This window comes from Zonotrichia leucophrys, chromosome 2, assembly GCF_028769735.1.
Source record: "Zonotrichia leucophrys gambelii isolate GWCS_2022_RI chromosome 2, RI_Zleu_2.0, whole genome shotgun sequence".
Classification (NCBI taxonomy): domain Eukaryota; kingdom Metazoa; phylum Chordata; class Aves; order Passeriformes; family Passerellidae; genus Zonotrichia; species Zonotrichia leucophrys.
Genome location: NC_088171.1, coordinates 15419237 through 15440206, shown reverse-complemented (window position 1 = coordinate 15440206; position 20970 = coordinate 15419237). Strand labels below are relative to the sequence as shown.

Sequence of the window (20970 nt, the reverse complement as noted above, 5' to 3'; positions counted from 1 at the left end):
GAAATAATCCAGAAGTTGTTTGCAGCCTTGCATAACCACACTGCTCCATAAAAAACATCAGTTCAATAGCACTAAGAAAAAGCAGAATCAGCTATCACATATACTGGTAAAGGAAAACAAGCCTACAAAAGTCTAGATGGCACAGAAATACTGGAAACTGATTAATCTGTCTCAACCAGAATGAGGGGTCACCAAACCAGCAGACACCAAGTTTAAGAAAAGAGAGGCTCACAGAGCAAGTGATAACTCATGGTAATTCCTTTCCAGCCAAGTTTACATGGATTCTGGAAACAGCTGTCCAAGCACGTGGATAAAAAGAGAGCTTTGAGCACCACCATACAGACAAGTGACACCACACTCAGGAGAGCCCCAAGCACAACTCAACACACCTGGAGAAGACTGCTGCATCACTACATTTGAGCACTTGTAGAGATAACAAATGGAATAAATGCACAAAAGTTCAAAGATTTTTCTCCTCTTTATTTAAACACAAATACATTTACAGCATGCAGGTAAGTTAAAACTATATGGCGTCTTCCCCAAACCAATTGTTTTAATGCATCTTAAGTGTACTGAAGTTAAATCAGATTCCACAGGTAGACTTGTCCTCATGTCAAATTTAGAGTTACACACAGTAGTGAGTCAGCATTTAAGTTATGTAAATAATTTAGTTGTTCACCAGAAATAAATATTATTTCACCAAGTTCCTATCCTAAACCATCTTTTAAAAATATGATCTAGAGGAACATAAAAATAAGAACCACTCAAAAACTGCAAGTTGAAATAGCAGTGTTGAACATTCCCTGTATAGACTGAATACTTTCATTTACAAATTACAGTAATTGTCCTGTCTGGCTGACCTATGACAGCCAAACCAGAAAGCACAGAAAGTTGTGTGGTTTTTTTTCATTTTTTACATTTTAAGAGGCAGTTCTTGGTAAACTTCATAAAAGGTTTAAAATAAAAAAAAAGTTTAAATATAAAAAGGTGATGTACACTGAGCTACACACTAGTTCCTATTTAATCTAATTTTTTTAAACACAGCAATTTTCAGCACCAAAACCCATGACAATTACCTACAGGAATGAAACCCTCATTCACAGGCATGAGAAAAAATCCTGCTTCATTTGAGTGTGTTGTTTTTTTTTATGATTGCACATTGACAAATGAAGGCCTGAAAACCTGTAGTTAACATTGAGAAAGATGATGGACAGTGCTGATTCCATGATGAGAAATTTAATTCAAAATATGTTGCTTTTTTTTTTTTTCCCCCTCATTATGCTGCCTTCAACTGTGCTCTAAAACAACTGCAAATTTGGAGTGTGCGGTGGCCTTAGTGAAGAAAACTGTCTTAAAAGCTGAGAACTCCAAAATAGTGGGATTTCCAACTGATACACTCAACCTTTAAAAATCAAACTACTAAAAATTCAGACTACTGTAGATATAGAAAAAAAGTGGTTCAAGGTCTAAAATTTGACTATACTCCACCATAATATAAATATTTTGCCTATTTTAAAATATAAAAATTGAAAGTGATTTGCTGTCTGAACAGTCACAGAGTTTCTACTGTTTCCACAATAACTGAATACCCAGCAAAAAACTCAAGCCAGAACAAAAAGTTTTATCAACCAGGTCTGAAAAACTCATTGAATTCTTCCAGCAACACTAAGTTTCTTCCTTCTTAAAGACCTGGTAACCAGCTAGTTTCTATACAGAAGAAGGCTGTCCTAAAAATTAGAGTGGCTAAACCCTATGAATAAGTTAAGTAAATTATACTATAAAACTTTAAACCCTGGATTCAGCTCAGTGAGAGTACCAGAGCTCAAAACAAACAAACAAAACAAAACAGAAAAATCAAAACCCCACGTTTTGTTTTGTTAGCCACTTTACAGGACTTTATTGCAAAGAGACGAAAAATATTCAACAACTACTACTTTGGACATTTCATATACCTACTTACAAATGAATTACAAATACAATTCAGGGTAGCACTTTATTTTATTGTTATTTTAAACATATGCCTCTGGCATTTCTGGATACATCAATTTTAAAAAGTTGTGTCCTTTATTTATGTATCTGAATTGGCCTGTTGCTGAAGAAAGCTTTTTAAATTGAAAATTAAAATTTTAGTCAAAAATTCCAGTACAGTATGTAGTGGAATATAAAGTTACAGTTTAGATTGCCCTCATTTCACTATTACAAAATAGTGAAAGTGAACTGTCACAGATACAGACAAATGGACAGACAGCTCATCAGAATGAAGCAGAATGTTTTCACTCCACCAGACCGTACTGTGTGCAGAACCAGGAACAGGACAGATGGGACAATCCATTGCCAAAGTCTTTGTTGTAAACTCAGGTTTGCCCTTATTTGTGTACAGTATTTAACTCTAAGTCACCCTGTGGCCGGGCACTGGGTGAGGTAACAGTTACAAGCCCTGTGCTCACCCAACCCTTCAGGTCGGCGGTGCCTCCAGGCAGCCGTGTCAGCACTCCAGGATGCTCACACTGTCCAAGCTCAGGCAGCTCCAATGCAGCATTCCAAAGGAACACTGTAATGCAGAGCGCCGCCCTAATTCAGTGGGACATGTAGTGTTATGTCAAGTGATAAAAATGAAAGTATACTTAAACACTGTTGCACATTCCCTAAGACAATAAGATGTACACAAATTAAGCTAGAAAATTCGAACTAAGATTTTTCTCAACGTACATTCAGCTTGGCACAGTGCAGACTAAATTTAAGACATGAAAGACAAACTGTGTAATAAGCAGAGCTACACTTTAAGTAACATGTCATTTTTCAAGACGCCAAAATTGCACTCTAGTTGGTTTTTTTGGGAATCAGTTAGCAGAATTTATAGAAGGGGGAAGAGCTGTACAGGCCAGGTATAATTTATACAATTTTCAAAAAATAATCCTACAGTCCCCAAAAGGAGAGATTATTGTCATGGAATGACTCCCTCTACACAATATCCAATCTTCCTCATGCTGCATTTACTTTTCAGCAACTGTAAATGAAAAGAAAAAAATCACAGAGTTAAGACAAAAAAGACAAGTTATTTACATTTACAGTAGACTGTATCAAAATAAGTGCTAATAAAAAACCCACTTTAAAATAAGAAATCACACAGCACACAAAGCATTTAAGCAATGCTGTCTGCTACCAACGATTTTACAGCACCACAAACTGACTGGGTATGCAATCTGGATTGTAATAATGGAGTAAACATTACAGACAGAAACCACTTAGAGCCCAGCTCCATTTCCCACGACTGCTGCTGCTATTCCTGGCTACTGGCAACTCCTTGGTCATTCAAGGCAAATGTTATTCAAGGCTGAAGTATTCATCAGTTCAACCTCTTATTTACTAAGAGACATTTCTGAACAGAACCAGGTACCTTGACTAGTACTACAGCCCTGTTTTCTCTAAACTGGAGAGAAAGCTTGGAAAAGACAGTCAGCTAATGAAAAGAAACAAAGAGAAACAAGATTGACAAACTGTTCTGGAGCCCTTCAGAAGAGGAGCACCTAGATTTCAAGCACCTCACCCCATTTTAGATGTATTTCAAACTGAAGATGCAGATAATTAACTAAGGAAATGTCTAGAAGACATTTATAGACACATGCAAAAGTAAAGATGACAACAGAGAATATAAAGTACAGCGTTACTGTTAGGTGAACAACAGATCAACCAACTATAACACAGATATTAATTAAAAAGAGAGATGATTCTGTAAAGCAACTTAAGCATATTTAATACCATGCAACAAGTACTTTACTTTGGAGATTAGAGATGGTTTAAGGTAAGTGTACATTTAATTTCAATTACTGTAACTGCATTTTAGCTAGCCTAACATTTTAAGTTTACTGGATAAGGACATGAATTCTTCTGTTAAATAATTCCAAATCACTGACACACAAAGCAGTGTGCAAAGACAGTAAGAAAAGTAAATAAATAACATGTTATTTCATCACTGAATGTTTTCCTGAAGAAAATTGTATTTTAAAAGATACTAGTAAGCCAAAAGAATTTAAAGTATCCAACCCTTTCTCAAACAGTGGCTACTGTCTTTGACTGGTAACCATCTCCAGCTGTTTCCACATTAAGTTCTACTCCTGCAGAACACCATCAGAATTACCATTTTACAGCAAACACGCTTTAGAAGCAAAGCAGCAGCATCTTTAGTCAGGTGTACATTATATCATTCCACTGGCTACAAAATTCTGTAAAAAGGAGGAGTTAATCTGACTATTCAAGTGGCTTTATGACACAGAATGAACTGTAACAAACCTAACACAAAGCAGTCTGATCACACATTTTACAAAAAGCTCCAAGACACACTTACACTTTGTCCTGCCGCCCGCCTCCGCGCAGCACAACTGGCTGGCTGTTCTGAGTGAACGCACCTCCGCCGCGAATTGCACTTGGATGAGTTGGAGAAGCTGCTGGATGCTGGCCAGGGCGAATAGGCTTAGCTGCACGACAAGAAATGGGACTTACAAATGTACACACAACAGGATCTTGGATTATTCAAATTTACTGATATCATTAGCCAAATGCAATAGTCACAACTGAATGCGCTTGGAATAAGAAAACAAGTTTAGAGGATGGCATTGTGAGAACGTAGCAGATTAGCGTCAGCTACAACAAACCCTGGAGACTAGACAAGGTTTTGATTTTACTGTTCCCTGTTAAAGCTCAAAAAGCTTCTGATAAGGATTATCTTCACAAGAGTTATCTGTGCCACCTAATTTATTACCTTCTGTGAATCCTTTTTTTGGCAATAAGAACTCAAATAAGACACAACACTAAGACAGCTTCCTGAGAGTTATGTATCAGTAAGGAATCATACTTGCTGTCCTTCCCACATCTACTTATTGATAAAGTCACTAGCTACTCTCTCTGGTGGTTCTGTGTACCAATACTGCACAGATAACACTGCTTCATCAACCTACCACCACAGAAAAATAAAACTTGCTCTACAGCCAAAGTAAAAATCCAGCAGTTTTGGCAGGTTGTTCATAAGCTGCATACGCTTAATAAATTGTATTTTCAATCAGTTTTACACTTAGCTCTTAACAGAACACGCACAATGTATGTGTAGGACTTCACAAAGTTTTGTAATATTAAAGAGAAGCATTTAAAATTTCAGCAGGCAAAAATGAACCTACAGGCAGCAGCTGCAGCAGAGAAACACTTCTCAATTACTGCCTTATAGGAAACTGATCTCCAGGAAGACATGACTAGTTCATCTAGACACTTAATCACAAGAGGCTGTGTACCTCAGTTCTCACTAGAGAACTGTTTGTTTTCTTGGAGAACATTTGAGAGAAAATTAAGACACAAAAGCACCTGTCTGCAAGCTGTCACTTAATGGGACCAAAAAACTTAAACTATTTTGCAACAGCTCTTTGCAGACTTGCAGAATATGAGCAAAATTTAACTGCAATGCTCATTTTAGTGACATTAACAATTAAGAGAAGTGTATTGCTGACTGAAGGCCTTCAGTTCTACAGCTGTAGTGTAATGTGCACAGTTAAGTTCTCCACAGGTCACACACCTTCTTCACTTTACAGAGTAATGGCAAGTGGAAGAGCAAAGGAATATGACAATTCTGCCTCCACCTTCCCACCCTTTTTTCTGTTATTTTCCCCTAGAGAGGGCTGTGGATACTCTATGTTTTGGAACAAAGAACTGAAAAGGTAATTAAGGATCTCTGGATATTGTGAGTTTCTGTCTGCTCCTCTGCCCCTTAAGATCAGGTCAATTTTGTTGATATTGTTGTTGAAGGTGATGGCTTAATCTTTCTTGCTTCCTTGCAATACCTATTTAGTCTTAGAAATTGGAATGGAATTGGAATCATCTAAGAGATTAACACTCACATGCAGTGTACTCTTTCTTCTAGGAAAGATAACATATTCAGGCTAGAAATCTAGGTTGGTAAGCCTTTTCCAAAGCCAAATAAAATAAATAAAAAGGCAAACAACCATAAAGTACCACCTCCACACAGTCTGTTAACCAAAATATTACTCTCAGTAGAAAATAGATCACATTGATATGTGCAGTTTCAGTGATGGCTGAAAGATCACATATACACAAAACCAAAACCAAAGTAGGAGAGATGAAGCTTTAGGGTAGGGGGTTCTGCACTCACCAATTTGTGCCGAATGTCCCCTTCTGGCCATATTCTTGGATCTCACAGCTTCCTTTATGCGATCGACCTCCTGCTGGTAGCGCTTGCGGTCGCGAGAAGCGTTCTCTTTGGCCTCCTTCAGGGCAGACTCCAGAGCTTTCACCCTCTCAGCCGTGGCTCTCAGTCGCTTCTCCAGTTTAGGGAGTTCGCAGCGCAGATCAGCATTATCACGTACCAGCTACAACACCACAAGGGATTATTTCTGTGATACCTCCCTTCACTGGGAGAGCTAACCAAACACCCTCCTCACCCCTGAAGACACAAAGCAGTAGGCTTGCTGTATTAACTTTGCTTAAGCTTTTACTAAATCTATGGAGGTCAGTGACACTGAGACTGTCATTTGCAAAATCAGTTACTGTGGAAGAACCTGCTGCCCAACACAGGAAGAGGGTACCCTCTTCCATCTGAGACAGGCAAGCAGCCCTCAGACTCATATATGCAGTCTAAACACAAACCTGGATCCCCTTCTGTTTAAATGCAGCTATTTTATCATACACCCACATGTACTTAAAACAGCTAATTAATTTATGTTACAAAATAATAGACTAAAGTTTTCCTGTATCAAGAGACACACTTAAGATGTAGAAGTATTTACCTACAAAAGTTATTTTATGACCAATAGACAGTTGCTGCTGTAATAATGGATCTGGAGTAGTTTCATTAAAATTTGAAATGAAGTCTCACTGTACCTGCTTGTGAACCTTTGTAAGCTGTTCAAGATTATTCTCCAGGAAGGAAATCTTCTGTTTCTGTGCAGCACTGCCTCCTGTATCATCTGAGTCGATCTCAGCACTCTGCAGGGGGAGGGCGACAGGGGGCTGAGAATAAATCTGAACTTGCATAGCCATAAAAATTAAACCAAATAAACATCAGCTCCTAACTTAGTTCTAAACTGAAATTTGTGCAGCACTCTCAGAAACGACAAATTTAACTAGAGCACCACATTACCTTTTTCACTCTAGTAGCCAGATCTTGAACAAACAGCTTCCGAAGATTGTGAAGAGTCTGAAGCTCTTTTGCCTACAGTTAAGGACAAGAAATTAACAAAACAAGCCAAACAAACTCTGAAAGAAAAAAAAAAAAGACAAATATTGACATTTGCTTTGGAATATATTCTGACTACTTACCACAGTCTCTTCCAAACCCTTTAAATCTTGCCTTGCTTGTTCCCGTCTGTCCTGCATAACCCTAAAAGAGAATAAATTGTTCCTGAAATATCCTAGAAAAATCAGAAATTTTCTTTTAGAGGACTAGAGTAATTAACACTCTATGGTACAAATGAAAAAAGTATTTTGGTTGAGGTCTTAAATTAAAGATGGAACCAACAGATGACACTCAGAAATCTGTATGGCATGGGGTTGGTGGGATTGGGGGAGTTGCAAAAGGAAAAGAGGGATGTACTTCTAATATTGAATACAAACCAGTACATTCAGATGCAGAAATTGTAAAAGTTTCTAGAATAGTAAAAGACAAAACTCTTAGAGTCCGCTTTGGAGTGATTATTTGGGGAGATCTTATTCTACAAATGTTCTTAGCTGTGACCAGCTGAGATAAGGATCATGTGCCAGATTAAAATTTTTCTCTTTGTTTTCTTTAACACCTCACTCTTAACAAGTTGGCAAAACCAGCAATAAACAACAGTGTCAGTGTACAGGAATAGAACCTGATGATTATCTGTGTACAGAGCTGCTGTCTTGCCAGTTACTGTGAAAGCATTTTCTGCACAGGAAATGCTCTTTCTCAGAACTGTAAGTCAGTGCAGTTACCAAGCTGACAGAATACAGGAAAGATATGTGTACTTTTCTTTTTATGACCTGAGATTGGAATAGAAAGGCCAAGGACCACACAAAAATGAAGTGGTCCTGTTAAGTAGTTAAAAAAGCCTCTTTTCCTCTTGGAATTTCTCCTCACTCAGTTTCACTACTGACTGAGTGAGGAGAAATTCCAAGAGCAAAAGAAGCTTTTTTAACCACGTAGTTCATAGTTCACAGTTAAATGAGCAAACATTTGATCTAATAAAATATTCTAAATAATGCCACGATCCTATCCATTTTCCAGGTGTCTCTGGATAAATAGTTCCAAGCATCTTCTACAACCACAAATTGAAAAAATTAAAGTGAATAATCTGCATTGTTCCTGGTCTGTCATTTGCCACGTACATTTATGATATTCTGTGGAAAACAACTGGATTCAAAAAGTCTGGGGGAGGACACAGAATACAATTTTTAGAACTTTTCAAATCTTTTGAAGAGGAATGAATCTTACAAGAACATCTATTGCAGTTAATGTAAGTTTTGTAATCATTGTGGCAGATAGATAAATCAAAATAAGATGGAATCACAAGATCAGAGTACTGTTAAAAGTTCAGTCAGTTAAACAGGACAAACAAAAAGGTAAAAAAAAATAGCAAGCCTTACTTCTTGGTTACCAGCACAGATGAGTCAGGTCCCTCTGACTACTTCAAATACCATGACAAAAACCCCTGAAAACCACTGTGTGTTTTAAACATAACCAAAAAGAACCTTTCAAAGAGTACTTTAAGTATAATGTATTTTTAGCTTCTGTAAAGATAAATTTGTATGCACCAGGAAGGGGTTACAACTTAGAAAGATTTCCAGGAGACTAAGGTCAGATTTCTAGAAGCTGAGAACTCTTTTCAAGTTTGACTTGGACAGTACCTGCAAGCAGAATGTAATTTCACTTTTCCACTAACTTTCCAGTCTCTAATTCACTAACACATTGTATTTAGTTCATCAATGAAGCCTGCAATGTTTAATTTTAAGAACAAACCAGTTAGAGCCACCTAACAAGTTAAATCACCTAAGAACTATAAAAAGATTAAGGGAACACAAGAACCACAAAAAGAGTAAGGGGAATTGTTAGAAGACTCTTGCAGTCTTACAGAATGCAACACTAAGCTGCAAATTGAAAAGTCAATTACTCCAATCCATAGCATAATAACAAAAAAGCAGTTGTGGCCTTCATAACTTTCATAATTTTACTCCTTATTTTAAGTATTCATGTAGTGCAAAGGTTTTAAAAAAGGTTCAAGAAGGCCTCTTTAACAAGCATGCTATAAAGTGAGAGGCACTGCATCACATTAGGTCATGAGTTCTAGAGCAAGTGTCCCCACACACATTTGTTTCACGCATCACTTTCAGTATCACTCACGTAAGCTCATGAAGTTTTCTGCTTTTCTCCTGATCAGTCGCTTTCAGCTTCTCATGTTCAACTCTCAGACGTTCCTGTTCAAGCATCATCTTCTGGTTTTGGCTGAACACAAAGGAAATATCTGATCAGCTGAAACTCTTAGCTCATTCAGTAACAAAATGGAAGCCAGAAGGACAGTTCTGGAGGAAACTCTCACCACTTCCTCACATTGTACTGTGCTTCTGTACTTGCCCAGTCCAGAGACATTTGGCACCACTAAAATAAAGCCAAGTACTCACTCTTGAAGCTCAGTGATGAGCTTCTCCTTTGCATCAACTTCATCCCTCAGGCTACTGATTTGTTTCTGATGTGTCTCACGATGGCTCTGAATTTGCTGCTCCACAGCTTGCTATTAGAAAAAAACAGAACATATCAAATGCTCTGAGTTACCACCAGACTTCACTCTGGGGGAATTTGGGTTGTGAGGGTTTTCTTTTTTAAGCAATGAAATTACCTCACCTTGACTTCATTTGCAGTTTGAACCTTATTTAAGTGCTCTTTCTCCATTTCATGGACCTTTTCTAGAAGGGATAGAGAACAAAAAAAACCCATTCAGCCAGGTATTTATGCAATCACATGGATGATGGCATTGATTTCCCTTCCCTTGCCAACACCTTACAATTTGGAAAAAGTCCCCTCCCACCACAAAAATTAATTCAATTAGTAACACCTTTAATCCTATCAATAGCAATTCTTTCAAGCAGCAAACATGTTTTACCATGGATTAATGCTACATGTTTAGTAGCAAAAAGCCTTTCTATAGCTCTGCCTTTCAACCTCAACAGAACAGAGCAATTCCCACTTTATATTTATCACTATATTGTTAAAATGGTGGTGCTGGGTGGGTGTAGGGAGGCAAGTCCTACCCTGTGCTCGGAGTTGAACTAATTCCTCATTAAGGGAATCCACAGATTCTTCCAGCTGCCTCTTTTTCTGTTCCACATTCTGAAGATATTCAGTCAGTGACTTGATCTTGGCTTCATGCTTGTGGAATGAAAAGATTCATTTGCTTTGGAACTAGGTACCATGGAATAACATCTGCATAAACGGTTCATACTTATTTTTTACACAGCAAGTAATCTCATCTCAAAACAAAAATGGTGCCAGCTAGACTCTTAGAAGAATATGACTACTCAAGAAGATCTGTAATGCAGCCTTTAAGACAATGTCTTTATTCTGGGTTGGAATGAAATACATTTTTGGCTGGGAGATGTTTTGAATGTTAAATACTAACAGAGGCAAGAGAGGGCCACTGTATTTAGAAAACTGCCCTGAAACGTGCATCTCCTGATTTTAAAAGAGATGATTATCTGTATGAAAAACAATATACAGAAATATTAAACTGCATGTCTAGATTACAGTTTTCAGAAGTGTTAGAATTCACATTACTTATCTTTTCTAACAATCACATTAAAATGGCCTTTCTCACATTAGAAATAAATTTAATCTGCTATACAAACCTCCTGGAATTTTACTCTGCTATTACCTCTCCCACTTCCATCCTGAGGCATTAGCAGGCAGAGTGCCCACTAGCCACTGCTTCTGTAAGACTTGCATTTGTAAAGAATCCTGTGGTGGAGAACACACAGGCTCCAGTATTTAATACAAGTGCTACAAAAGCATTAGCAGGCTACAGATAAATTGCAGGAATTCTGACTTCCTGCCATGCAGAGTTACTTAGAAGCAATCTGATGACAGTACTAAGGAAACAGCTGATGGCTGTTCACTCACAGTGTGCTTTTTAGGTGCCAAAAAACCCCTGCAACTTTTCTTTTTCCCTAATAGGTTAATGAATTTAATTTATAAAGAACACTGTGCACTGTAGAGAAATATTTACCTGTGAGATCCGGAGCTGGCAGGCAGCCAACTCCTTTTCATTTTCTTCCATTTTCTTATTGCTTTCAGCTTGTGTGCCTTCTAACTGTTTGCAACGCTTCACCATTGTTTTCACTTCTGATTTCATTTTGCTAATGTACAGCCTTGCAACTGTGAATTCCTCATCTATCATGCCAGTTCCCTCAGGCTGCTGAAAAGGGTGGAATTGCACATTTAGAAAGCTCACATAACAGAAGTGAACTAACAGTGCACTGGAGCATCTTAATGGCCAGGACACATCCCCAGCCTGAACTGATAACCACAGAACTTCAGAAAAAACCCAAAAACTTACATTCTGGTATTTAAGTTATCTGATTGATTATTCAGAAGTCTGTACAAAGACAATGAGTTGCTTGAAGAAGTAAATGCAATTCACAATTTATTTCTAATACTGCTCAGAATGACTTACTGCAAGTCATTCTTGCCCTATAGCCATCTTCTAGACTTATCTTTTACTTCATGTCTTCATGCTGTTTTTAATACAAGTATCATCCTGATTGTCACTGTAAGTCAGCATTAGATTTCTAAGACAATGCTGTTGATTATGACCACTTCTACAGCAGTTTGATAACAGGATTGAGAACACTGCTTCAGAAAAAAATCATGCATGCTCTTCCTCGTCTATGCATAATCAAATTCTGTCTGGGACCTGATTAAGTCACAATACAAGCACTAGAGAAGCTTATGTCCAAATTATTAATATAGATGAAGCTTCCTATGGTGGTAATTTTTATCATACTAAGAAAATGTCCCCACCTATCCACAATGCATGTGTTTAATACATGGCACTGAAAACAGCAGTGATTAACTCTTACCTTGACATCATTATTTCCTACTGCAATTCCAATTTCTGCAAGATCCTTTAGTAAGGAGGCCATCATTTCTGTTGCTCGTTTCTTCTGATGGTTGGTCATTTCTTTAAGTTTCTGAAGCTCTGCATCTATACTGGCTAAAGTGACCTACAGTAAAAGAAGTTACCCTTGATTAAACAAAACACACTCTTGTTCTTGGAACTAGTGTCATACTATTTACAGAGAACCAGAATTTCTTCTGAAAGAACTAAAAAGTACTGGGGACAGAGACCTTCAACTCACAAAACCTTAAAATTCTGCAGCAAAATTAGTGTTAACACTGTTAAACAGCATTTAGAGTTATATACAATTTAATATTGCAGGGAATCACATTTATAGAAAAAGGGTAAATGGACAACAAGTCCAACAATTTCCACCATACTTTGGTAAATTAAAACAATTTCAGTTCTATCTGCAGAGCTCTCAATTCTTCCCTACTTGCAAATCAAAAAATGAGAATACTCTTCCAGTACTGATATTTTATAAGCACAGCACTTATTCTTGAGCACTTTTCCAGCTGGTTTGAGCTGCTGTGGTTGTAGTGGCTGCAGCTCAGCAGCTTGCATGCTCAAGAGTCTGCTATTAGTCTGCATCTTGGGCAGAGATGCCAAAGGATGGTTACTGCATGGGTTAGCAGTGCCAGATTGGGATGTCTTCATTTTATGACACCTCTGAACAGTTGCTTTCTTGCAGATTGAGTTACTCATGACACTCACTGGATGTTAGTTATAATATCTAGAATCAGTACGTATAACTAAAAACTACACCAATAGAGCAAACAAGAAAAAAACCCCATCAAAAAACAAACCATACACTTCAGAAACATACACACAGAACAAGCCTATTCCAACAGCCTTTAAATGCTGCTCATAAGACTCTGACTTCATAATTCGCTGACTTTTGGCCAATCTTCAAGTGATGTAAGTTACCAGTTCAGAAGATTCAGAAGATTAAAAAGAAGTTTCATGATCTTGTGAACTTCAATTACATCATCAGTGCTCTCCCATGTCAAATGTTCCTAACTGAAAATTGGAAGACACAGCCACTAGAAGACTCAGACCCTCTTATCTTCGAGAACAGAGAAGAGTGAGACTTGTGTCATTGATACTGTCTGCAATGCCAGCAAACACGCTGATCCTTTCCAGTACTTAGAATTTTAGGACAGTAGGTAGAGAATTAACTGCTTAACTTAAAACTGATTGAGGTCTGCCAAAAACTGGCTACCAAAACTGTCAGTTCAGAAATGTAAGGAGGATGTCAGTTCAGGGATGTAAGGAGGTGCACAGTAGCCTGTGAGACTGATGCTGCATCTGTATTTTAACAAGGGTCATCTTGTGGAATACATCCCCAACTACTCCTTTCAGAAAGTAAACCAAACTGCTCATTTTTGAAGGTATCAAGGTAAGTTATCTCACATTCCAAACACACAGCAGGCAAATACACATTCCTTTCAAGAGAAACTGCAGCATGCTCACTGAACTTCAAGATTGGAAGAAGCAGATTCTTAAGTCAGGATTTTCCCAACTGCATCAGAAAGTCTAACAACACCAGCATGTAATGAAAGTTTTAAGTTTTGACACCTAGGATATTTCTGAACACACTTCAGGGAATAAAATGTCCCAGGCACTAAAAAGACAAGCACTATCAAGGTAAATAATCACCATACATTTTTTCTTAAGCTTACAGGTTTTAGATAATCATTCCCTGCAAAAATGAAGTAAGTTTTAGACTTAGGATCTCATTTTCCCTTGTGAAACATTTTCAAATGACTTTAAAAACTACAGGTAAGGCAAGAAAGTCACACTGAAGATTATGAGTAATTTCTTATCCCAATTTCATACCGATTTTTGATTGAGTTCATCACTAAGCAGTTCATATTCCTTTGCCTTATCTTCTACTTCCTGAGACTTCTGATCATAGTTGACAGCTAATTCTTCAAGGGCTTGTAGCACCTCCTTCACTTCCTCTTTAGAAGCATCATTTTCAGCCTGAAGGCGATTCAACTCTGCTTGCAGGTTGTCTTGGTCCCGTCTGGTTGATGCCAGAAGCTGCAACATTGACAGAGGTTTAATAAAAAAAACAATAATAAATAATCATTAAGAGAACTCCACGCATATCTTGAATTTTATTAATGCTTTTAGTTGTACAATAGCTTGTATCTACATTCCTAGTGACTACCTTCATGCAATAAGGATACCAAGAACAGAATATAATGAACAACTAAATTCACCATCTATATTCACAGTTCTTTAAGGTTTTAAATATCCTAAATCTGGAAGTGATTACAAATGAAGACATAGGAGTAGCAACCAGAAATGCACATGGAATATTTCAAGTTCTCAAAAAAGTCACTGAACACTACTCAGGAGTCTGGAATTCTCAATAGTCTAGGGACTAAACTTCAGCATTTTAACACTGTTAGGTGCTGAAGAATAACTAGACAAAGGATACAACTGCTAAATAAGCAGATTTATTTATTTAAATTAGATTCAACAGTATCTCCAACTTCCCTACTCCTTAGCCCATTTCCTTCTGAATATGCACACAAAGATTACTTTAACATTTTTGCTATACAGAAATAATTTTTGTAATATTTTGGCTAAATGAAGTTTTCATTATTAACAGGAATTTCCTCTCATTAATTTATATCCCTGGCAACATGTGCACACAAATAATTTGAATATTCTAGCAAGTATGGTGTGAGTTAACACATAGATTCTTCCTTTTGCATTATGAGCCAATACTTTTCCCTCCTCTCCCTTCCCTCTCTGTACAGCAACTGACCAGAAGTAAACCTTAGAACAGATTTCTTACATTAAATCAAGTTACCTTCAGTTTTGACAACCTGCTAACTCTGCATAGGGAAGACAACTGCCTTTGCATAAAATACTTCCATTTTACTTCCTGGTCATAAACTGTGACCTATTCCAAATACCAAAGATTTCTTTAATGGAAAGACAATGAAAATAAAACATAGATGCAAGAGCAAAACTCACCTCTTCCTGATCCAACATTTGTGTCTTCAGTTTTTCTACTAGTTGACTCTGCTGATTAATTTCTTCATCCTGTAGTTGAAATAAGACTGTGTTCATTAAGCTGACAAATACCACTCAGAAAAAAAATAATCTACAAGATAGCAGACATAAGGTATCTAACTTTTCTTTATTCCAAGACAATTACACAAAAAAAAGCAATAATAGTAAAAAATAATTATTCTTACTGGTTGATTCATTAGGCTCTTAACCTGGCATGTATGTGTAATTCACCACGCTTCAGAGACAAAAAACTTATACCTGTGCTTTTGCAAGCCTTCTCCAAGCTGTTCTAAGAACAATTAATTGTTAATTAAAATATTTTTCTATTCAAATACAGTACTCTTACTGCTTAAATTTGAGACTTTTTAAATTTCAAATAAAATATTCAAAACATGAAAAAAAATTTGGCTTCAAATTAGTAATTTTCCCACAACTATTGTTTTCCAGCTAACAAATGATACTCCCTCAGCACCAGGTAAGGCAACTTTGATCTCTCTTAATCAGAATTAAGAGGAAGTACTCTCAGCAAATACTTAAACAAGTTGAGCTAACAAATGAATCCTGGCAAATTAAACACAGAATCACGAATAAGCTGAGCTGGAAGAGACCCATCAGGATCATCAAGCCCAACTCTCAGCCTTGTACAGGACACTGAGAGTCACACCCTGTGCCAAAGAGCATTGTCCAAAGGCTCCTGGAACTCCATCAGGTTTGGTGCTGTGAGCACTTTCCTGGGGAGCCCCAGTGCTCAACCTCCCTCTGGAGGAAGGACCTTTTCTAATATCCAACCTAAACCTCCCCTGACACAACTTCAGGCCATTTCCTCAAGCCACAAGAGTGAAGAGATCTGCACCAGCCCCTTGGCTTCTCCTCCTCAGAATGATGAAGATGCATTATACAAGAATATAGTTCAAGACATATTTTCAAGAGATCTTACTTTAAGAAAGAATGGCATACCTTGTCATCCAGTTGTTTGTAAAGTTTGGCAATTTCTTCCTCACATTTCCTTCTCTCAGCATCAGTGAAATTGCCAGTTACTCCAATTGTGGTAGCTGGTTTATCATTAATAACAGTAATATCCTTGTCCACTGCAAAAGCTTCTAAGTTGGCCTTCTCCTTGTCAAACTGTTCATCAACTGGTACAGTCTCCCCTTAAAAGTAAACTTAATTTTAGTACAGTTAGCCATGACATATTTCCCACAAAATTACCCTTGAGAAGTATTCCATATTTCCTACTAACAGTTTTACACAGTTAATAAGCAATTGAGTTCAGCTGATTACTTGGTAAAAAAACCCCAAACAAACAAAACCCCACTAGATCATCCAAACTATTTCCTGCTTACTACAAAACATTGTATTTCACCCAGTTACTCTGCTATGAGCTCCAAACTACACATCAAACCTTATCTTCTAGAAAGTCACCTAATTTTCCCAGAAGACATAAAACTCTCTGTCTCCCTTGGCACTGTTTTACTAGGTAGCCACATTTACTTTTCCATAGCTCTGCTTCTAATGTAAAAACTTTTCAATTACACTTTTATCCTTTCATGTTCATAAAGATTTTTCTGATGAGAACACTAACTTCACAAAGAAGACAGAACATACCAAGGCACTTCTCCAGTAAATTAAACTAAATTTCTTAGTGCTTTATTCAAAACATTTCATGCAGTCCTTGGAAGGTACAGGCTCTTTCCAACACTCCAGTATCTGATGTTAAGTATAGTTTTTTCAGAATATTGACATTTCAGGTGTGACCTCATACCAGCTGTATGAAACAATAAAAAAACCCCAACAAAAACAAACAAAAAACCCCCCTACATCCTACCAAACCTATTTCAGCAAACTCATTTTTTACAGATTTTTATCAGGATGTGGTGCAGTTGTCAGATTGCAAAATCATATTCTACAGCTGCGAAACTCCAGAGTATATCTGCATGACCTATGTTCTCTTTCCTGAATTTATGGCTTCACTATTAACTTGCATTTTGCCAGCAACTTGAACTGATAAGAAGTTAATCATTCAGGAAGAATTAACAGGCACATATTTGATACTGTCAGCAACTTTGGGGTTTGGATGGGGTTTTTGCCTGTCGACATGTTTGAGTTTTAAATGAAGGCAAGATCTTGTAGTATTGTTTTGAATCACAAAACCAAAACAAAGGAAACATTTCACTTAGCTTCTGCACTTAAAATAATACCAGTTTTTGTGTCCCCCAAAATTATTTTTTTACAATGTAAGTAACTCTAGTCCTGCTAGAAAACTAAGTGTTGAACAATCTAACAGGAATACACTTTCAGACATTTTTGTCATAACACGATTATTAGAAGTTATTTCAGTTGCCATAAAGTGAAAAATATAATGCTCCAAAGCTGACTTACCCCTATAGCTTTAACATCCTTATCACTGCCTTGCATAGTGCTCTTAGCTATTTCTGGTAGCCTGAAGACTAACTCAGTGTGTGTTGTCTTGCCTAAAGTTTGCAGAATAGTAATAAACCTGCTTCTCACCGTTCCTCCATCTGTTGAGCTCATTTTCCAGCCACTGTATGGTGTTACGCAGAGTCTTGTTTTTCTCTTTTTCCTTCTCATACTTTTTCTTCCACTGTTCTGCAGTGAGCTCCACATTGACACAGACTGTGTTCTTAATGGTCTTTGCTCTACACAGAGAAAGCAAAAAGCTCTGAAACTTTGTTTTTAAAGAAAGCAATTAAAGGTTACTAAATAACATGTTCACATATCACTAGTGAAAATATTAACATTCCCATCTCTTCCAAAACCTTATTTCTATTCCCTGTCAAGTTACTATTCTTTCATTTGGATTGATACAACTGTCAAAGGACAGAGCAACACAACTTTTAGAAAGCTGAGAAATCTCAAGCTGACTGAGTTGGAAAAATTAAGCTGCATACATTCATCTGAAAGAATTGAGGTCAGGACAGTTGTACACAGTTTTGAACAAGAGACAGTATTCCTCACCTAGCAAACACTGTCCAATGGAGAGGACACTTCTAGCATGCAAGCCATCTGACTTGTCTAATAAACAGCTCATTTCAACCAAAAGCAAAATCTTAGGGACACATGACTACTCAAAGAGATATGCTTTTCTACTATATTATATCATTATTACATAGCCTTCAGTTACTACAGCTGAGGGCTTCAGCATAAATTTGATATCCCTAGGAAGTTGAATTATTGCACTGGACTAACTGTAGTTAGTCTCTCTAACTGAGAGAGGAATGCACTCTGTTAATTCCTGAAAACACCAGGAGCACAAGTCAGTGAAACTACATAGCTGCAGCTGGGTAGACACTTTCCAGTAGCTCATTCACTAAATGATAAAAGGAAAAGACCTCCTCCTTCTAAAAGGAAACCCAAAACCTCCACTGCTGCAGAATGCAGTCATTACTCCACACTCACTAACTATTCACATTCTGCCAGATTTCTAATCTGGTCTATTTTCCATAATACAAAACTTCTCAGAGAAGACCAGTAGGAAACTATCTTGTTGGACTGAAGTGGCAGAGGTGCACTAACATCAAAGACCAGATGGACTAGCAAACACTGACTGGTTTTGGAATGTGCTTCACTAAACAGTGTGATGCAGTCTAGTAGTCAGGAACTGGAGTATAACAAAGCAGCAACAATAATACAATGGCAAAGAAAAACTACCTAACAAAGTACTTAATTGGAATGAGCATGTATAAATTCAGTTACAAATGACACAGGAATTCACAAGAATCATTTCAAAGTTTACTGGAGTGTTAGATACAGACCAGAGAACAGGCTCTCCTGGCAAATAAAGGTTTCGACTTACAAGGGGAGAGCTCCTTCCTACCTACTTTAGGGAGGGCAGGGGACAGGGAAGTACTTACAGCCCTTCAAGATTACACATTAAACCACAATTTGAACCAAAATATATGCTCCTGATAATACAGTCTTCATGATCCTGGCTGGTTTCAGGATTTATATATATTAGAGACAAGACAGATCACAACACTTAGGCACATATACACTGAAGAATTACAGAAAGAAAGTAAACATTCTAATTAACTTGGTTCAGGAATATTAATAGAGCACCTTACTTATTTCTCATTCTGCATTTACTCCGATTAAATCACATACTCACCTTTGGCCAAACAGAAGAGTAGATTTAGTTTCAGATTCGTTGTAAGAAGATGGAGAACAGCAAATAACAATAGTGGTTCTGCAATTACCCCCTAGTGAATCTTGAAGGATTCTGGTCATTTTACTATCACGATATGGAACATATGTCTACCAAGGAAGAGGTTAAATTATCAGTCATGGGTTTTCAGACACATTTAATTTGCTGAAATATGAACTACACTTTTGCTCATTAGAAAGACATTAAATTCTACTTTAATTCATTAATAATAAGACTGAAGATGCATGGGATGACAAAATTGTATTTCTATGTTGGTAACTATTAGAGCACAAGGAAATTTTCAGTATGATGCTCAGGTCCCTCAGCATTAAATGTAACTTATTAATCTTTACTGTCAATACAGTACAAGAGTAATGGCCACCTGCAATGCACTGGCTCATATCACTGAGACTGGTGGGAATTTCTGCACAGTATGTTCAGAGATGCAAACTTTTAACCTTCAAGTAAAAAAAGACAAAAGAGAACACTTACACTGCTTTCAGCCAGGGCTGAGATGACATTTCCAAGAGCAGACAAAGACTTGTTGATGTTCTTGGCCTCATCCAGCACAGCACCTTCTGCTCCAGTTTTACTAACCTATACAATATTTCAGGACATTACTAAATGCATCTTCAAAACATACCTTCAAAATTTAAGAGAAAACTTATATAATTTCCCCACTTATAAGTCAGTCTCTCTGACTTTATGAGGTACACATAAGCCAACTCTTAGTCAGACTTTCCCCAATTCATTATCAATTTCTCATTCAAAACTCAGTGTCTGAAGACATTTGTCATGTTTTTAACTGAAGAGAATATTCTCCCTGCAAGGTACACCTTTTGGTAACACATAAATGTGTATTTAGTAACTTCTGTCACATTAACAACTTCAAAAGTTTTCTGAAGTCCGTAAAAAAGATTCCATAAGAGTAAATAAGCATTATGAATAGTTTGTCCAGAGATCATCCTTAAAACCAAACTACCTCTCCCCTTAAAAAACCCCTAACAAAACAAAGCATAAAACCCAAACCACATACCACTACTACCCCTAGAAAATAGAACAGAAAATCTTCACAAGCAGAAATCTGTGAGAACAGATTTTAGAGGCAGAATCTGACCTACATGAGTGCTCTAGGAGCTTAAGTAGGTAGCAGAAACATGAAAAAAATCTGACCTGATGCCATTCTATACACCTTGCCTCTTTTGCCTCAAGGGCTGAATTTGACTTACAGTTCTATAACATTCCCTTTAACTATTTCCACCCAGCTGTGACCATGACTACAATGAAACAATTCTACTTTCCAGTCTATAAACTGATACAAGCCATTAGAAAACTGCATGGATTTCAAAGCGACCGGGGAAATGCACCAATGTAAAGTTTGAAACAAACACTGAAAGGAGCTACAGAGAGAGGAGACCTGCAACCCAGCTCTCTTCTTTAAAAAGACTGACTGAAGAAACACATTTCAGAATAAATATAGGATCAGAGACAACAATAAGGTCAACAATGATGTAAGGAAAAACAACAGCAAGCCTGGAGGTAAAGACAGGGATAAACCCAGAAGCAAAGATGAAAAGCATGTCAGAAATCCAGCTTTCAGAAGACTAATTACAGTATGTATTTCCTTCTCTGCTTTAAGCTACT

General features: G+C 37.3%; 1 protein-coding gene across 2 annotated transcripts in view; it reads right to left on the bottom strand.

Moving 5' to 3' along the window:
* Positions 1 to 459: 459 nt before the first annotated feature.
* Positions 460 to 20970, bottom strand: part of KIF5B (kinesin family member 5B) — a 33194-nt gene continuing 12683 nt past the window's right edge. The window contains exons 9-26 of one of the 2 annotated variants that reach the window (XM_064703997.1): positions 19819 to 19923; positions 19291 to 19436; positions 17673 to 17821; positions 16122 to 16315; positions 15126 to 15194; positions 13971 to 14177; positions 12094 to 12237; positions 11241 to 11429; positions 10270 to 10387; positions 9863 to 9924; positions 9643 to 9752; positions 9365 to 9466; positions 7321 to 7381; positions 7142 to 7213; positions 6883 to 6987; positions 6155 to 6371; positions 4346 to 4475; positions 460 to 3007 (exon numbers count right to left, since the gene is read on the bottom strand). In XM_064703997.1, coding sequence (XP_064560067.1) covers positions 3001 to 3007; positions 4346 to 4475; positions 6155 to 6371; positions 6883 to 6987; positions 7142 to 7213; positions 7321 to 7381; positions 9365 to 9466; positions 9643 to 9752; positions 9863 to 9924; positions 10270 to 10387; positions 11241 to 11429; positions 12094 to 12237; positions 13971 to 14177; positions 15126 to 15194; positions 16122 to 16315; positions 17673 to 17821; positions 19291 to 19436; positions 19819 to 19923 — 2187 coding nt within the window. In that variant the 3' untranslated portion in view covers positions 460 to 3000. The remainder of the gene's footprint in view (positions 3008 to 4345; positions 4476 to 6154; positions 6372 to 6882; positions 6988 to 7141; positions 7214 to 7320; positions 7382 to 9364; positions 9467 to 9642; positions 9753 to 9862; positions 9925 to 10269; positions 10388 to 11240; positions 11430 to 12093; positions 12238 to 13970; positions 14178 to 15125; positions 15195 to 16121; positions 16316 to 17672; positions 17822 to 19290; positions 19437 to 19818; positions 19924 to 20970) is intronic. The other variant, XM_064703998.1, reaches the window with a different exon arrangement.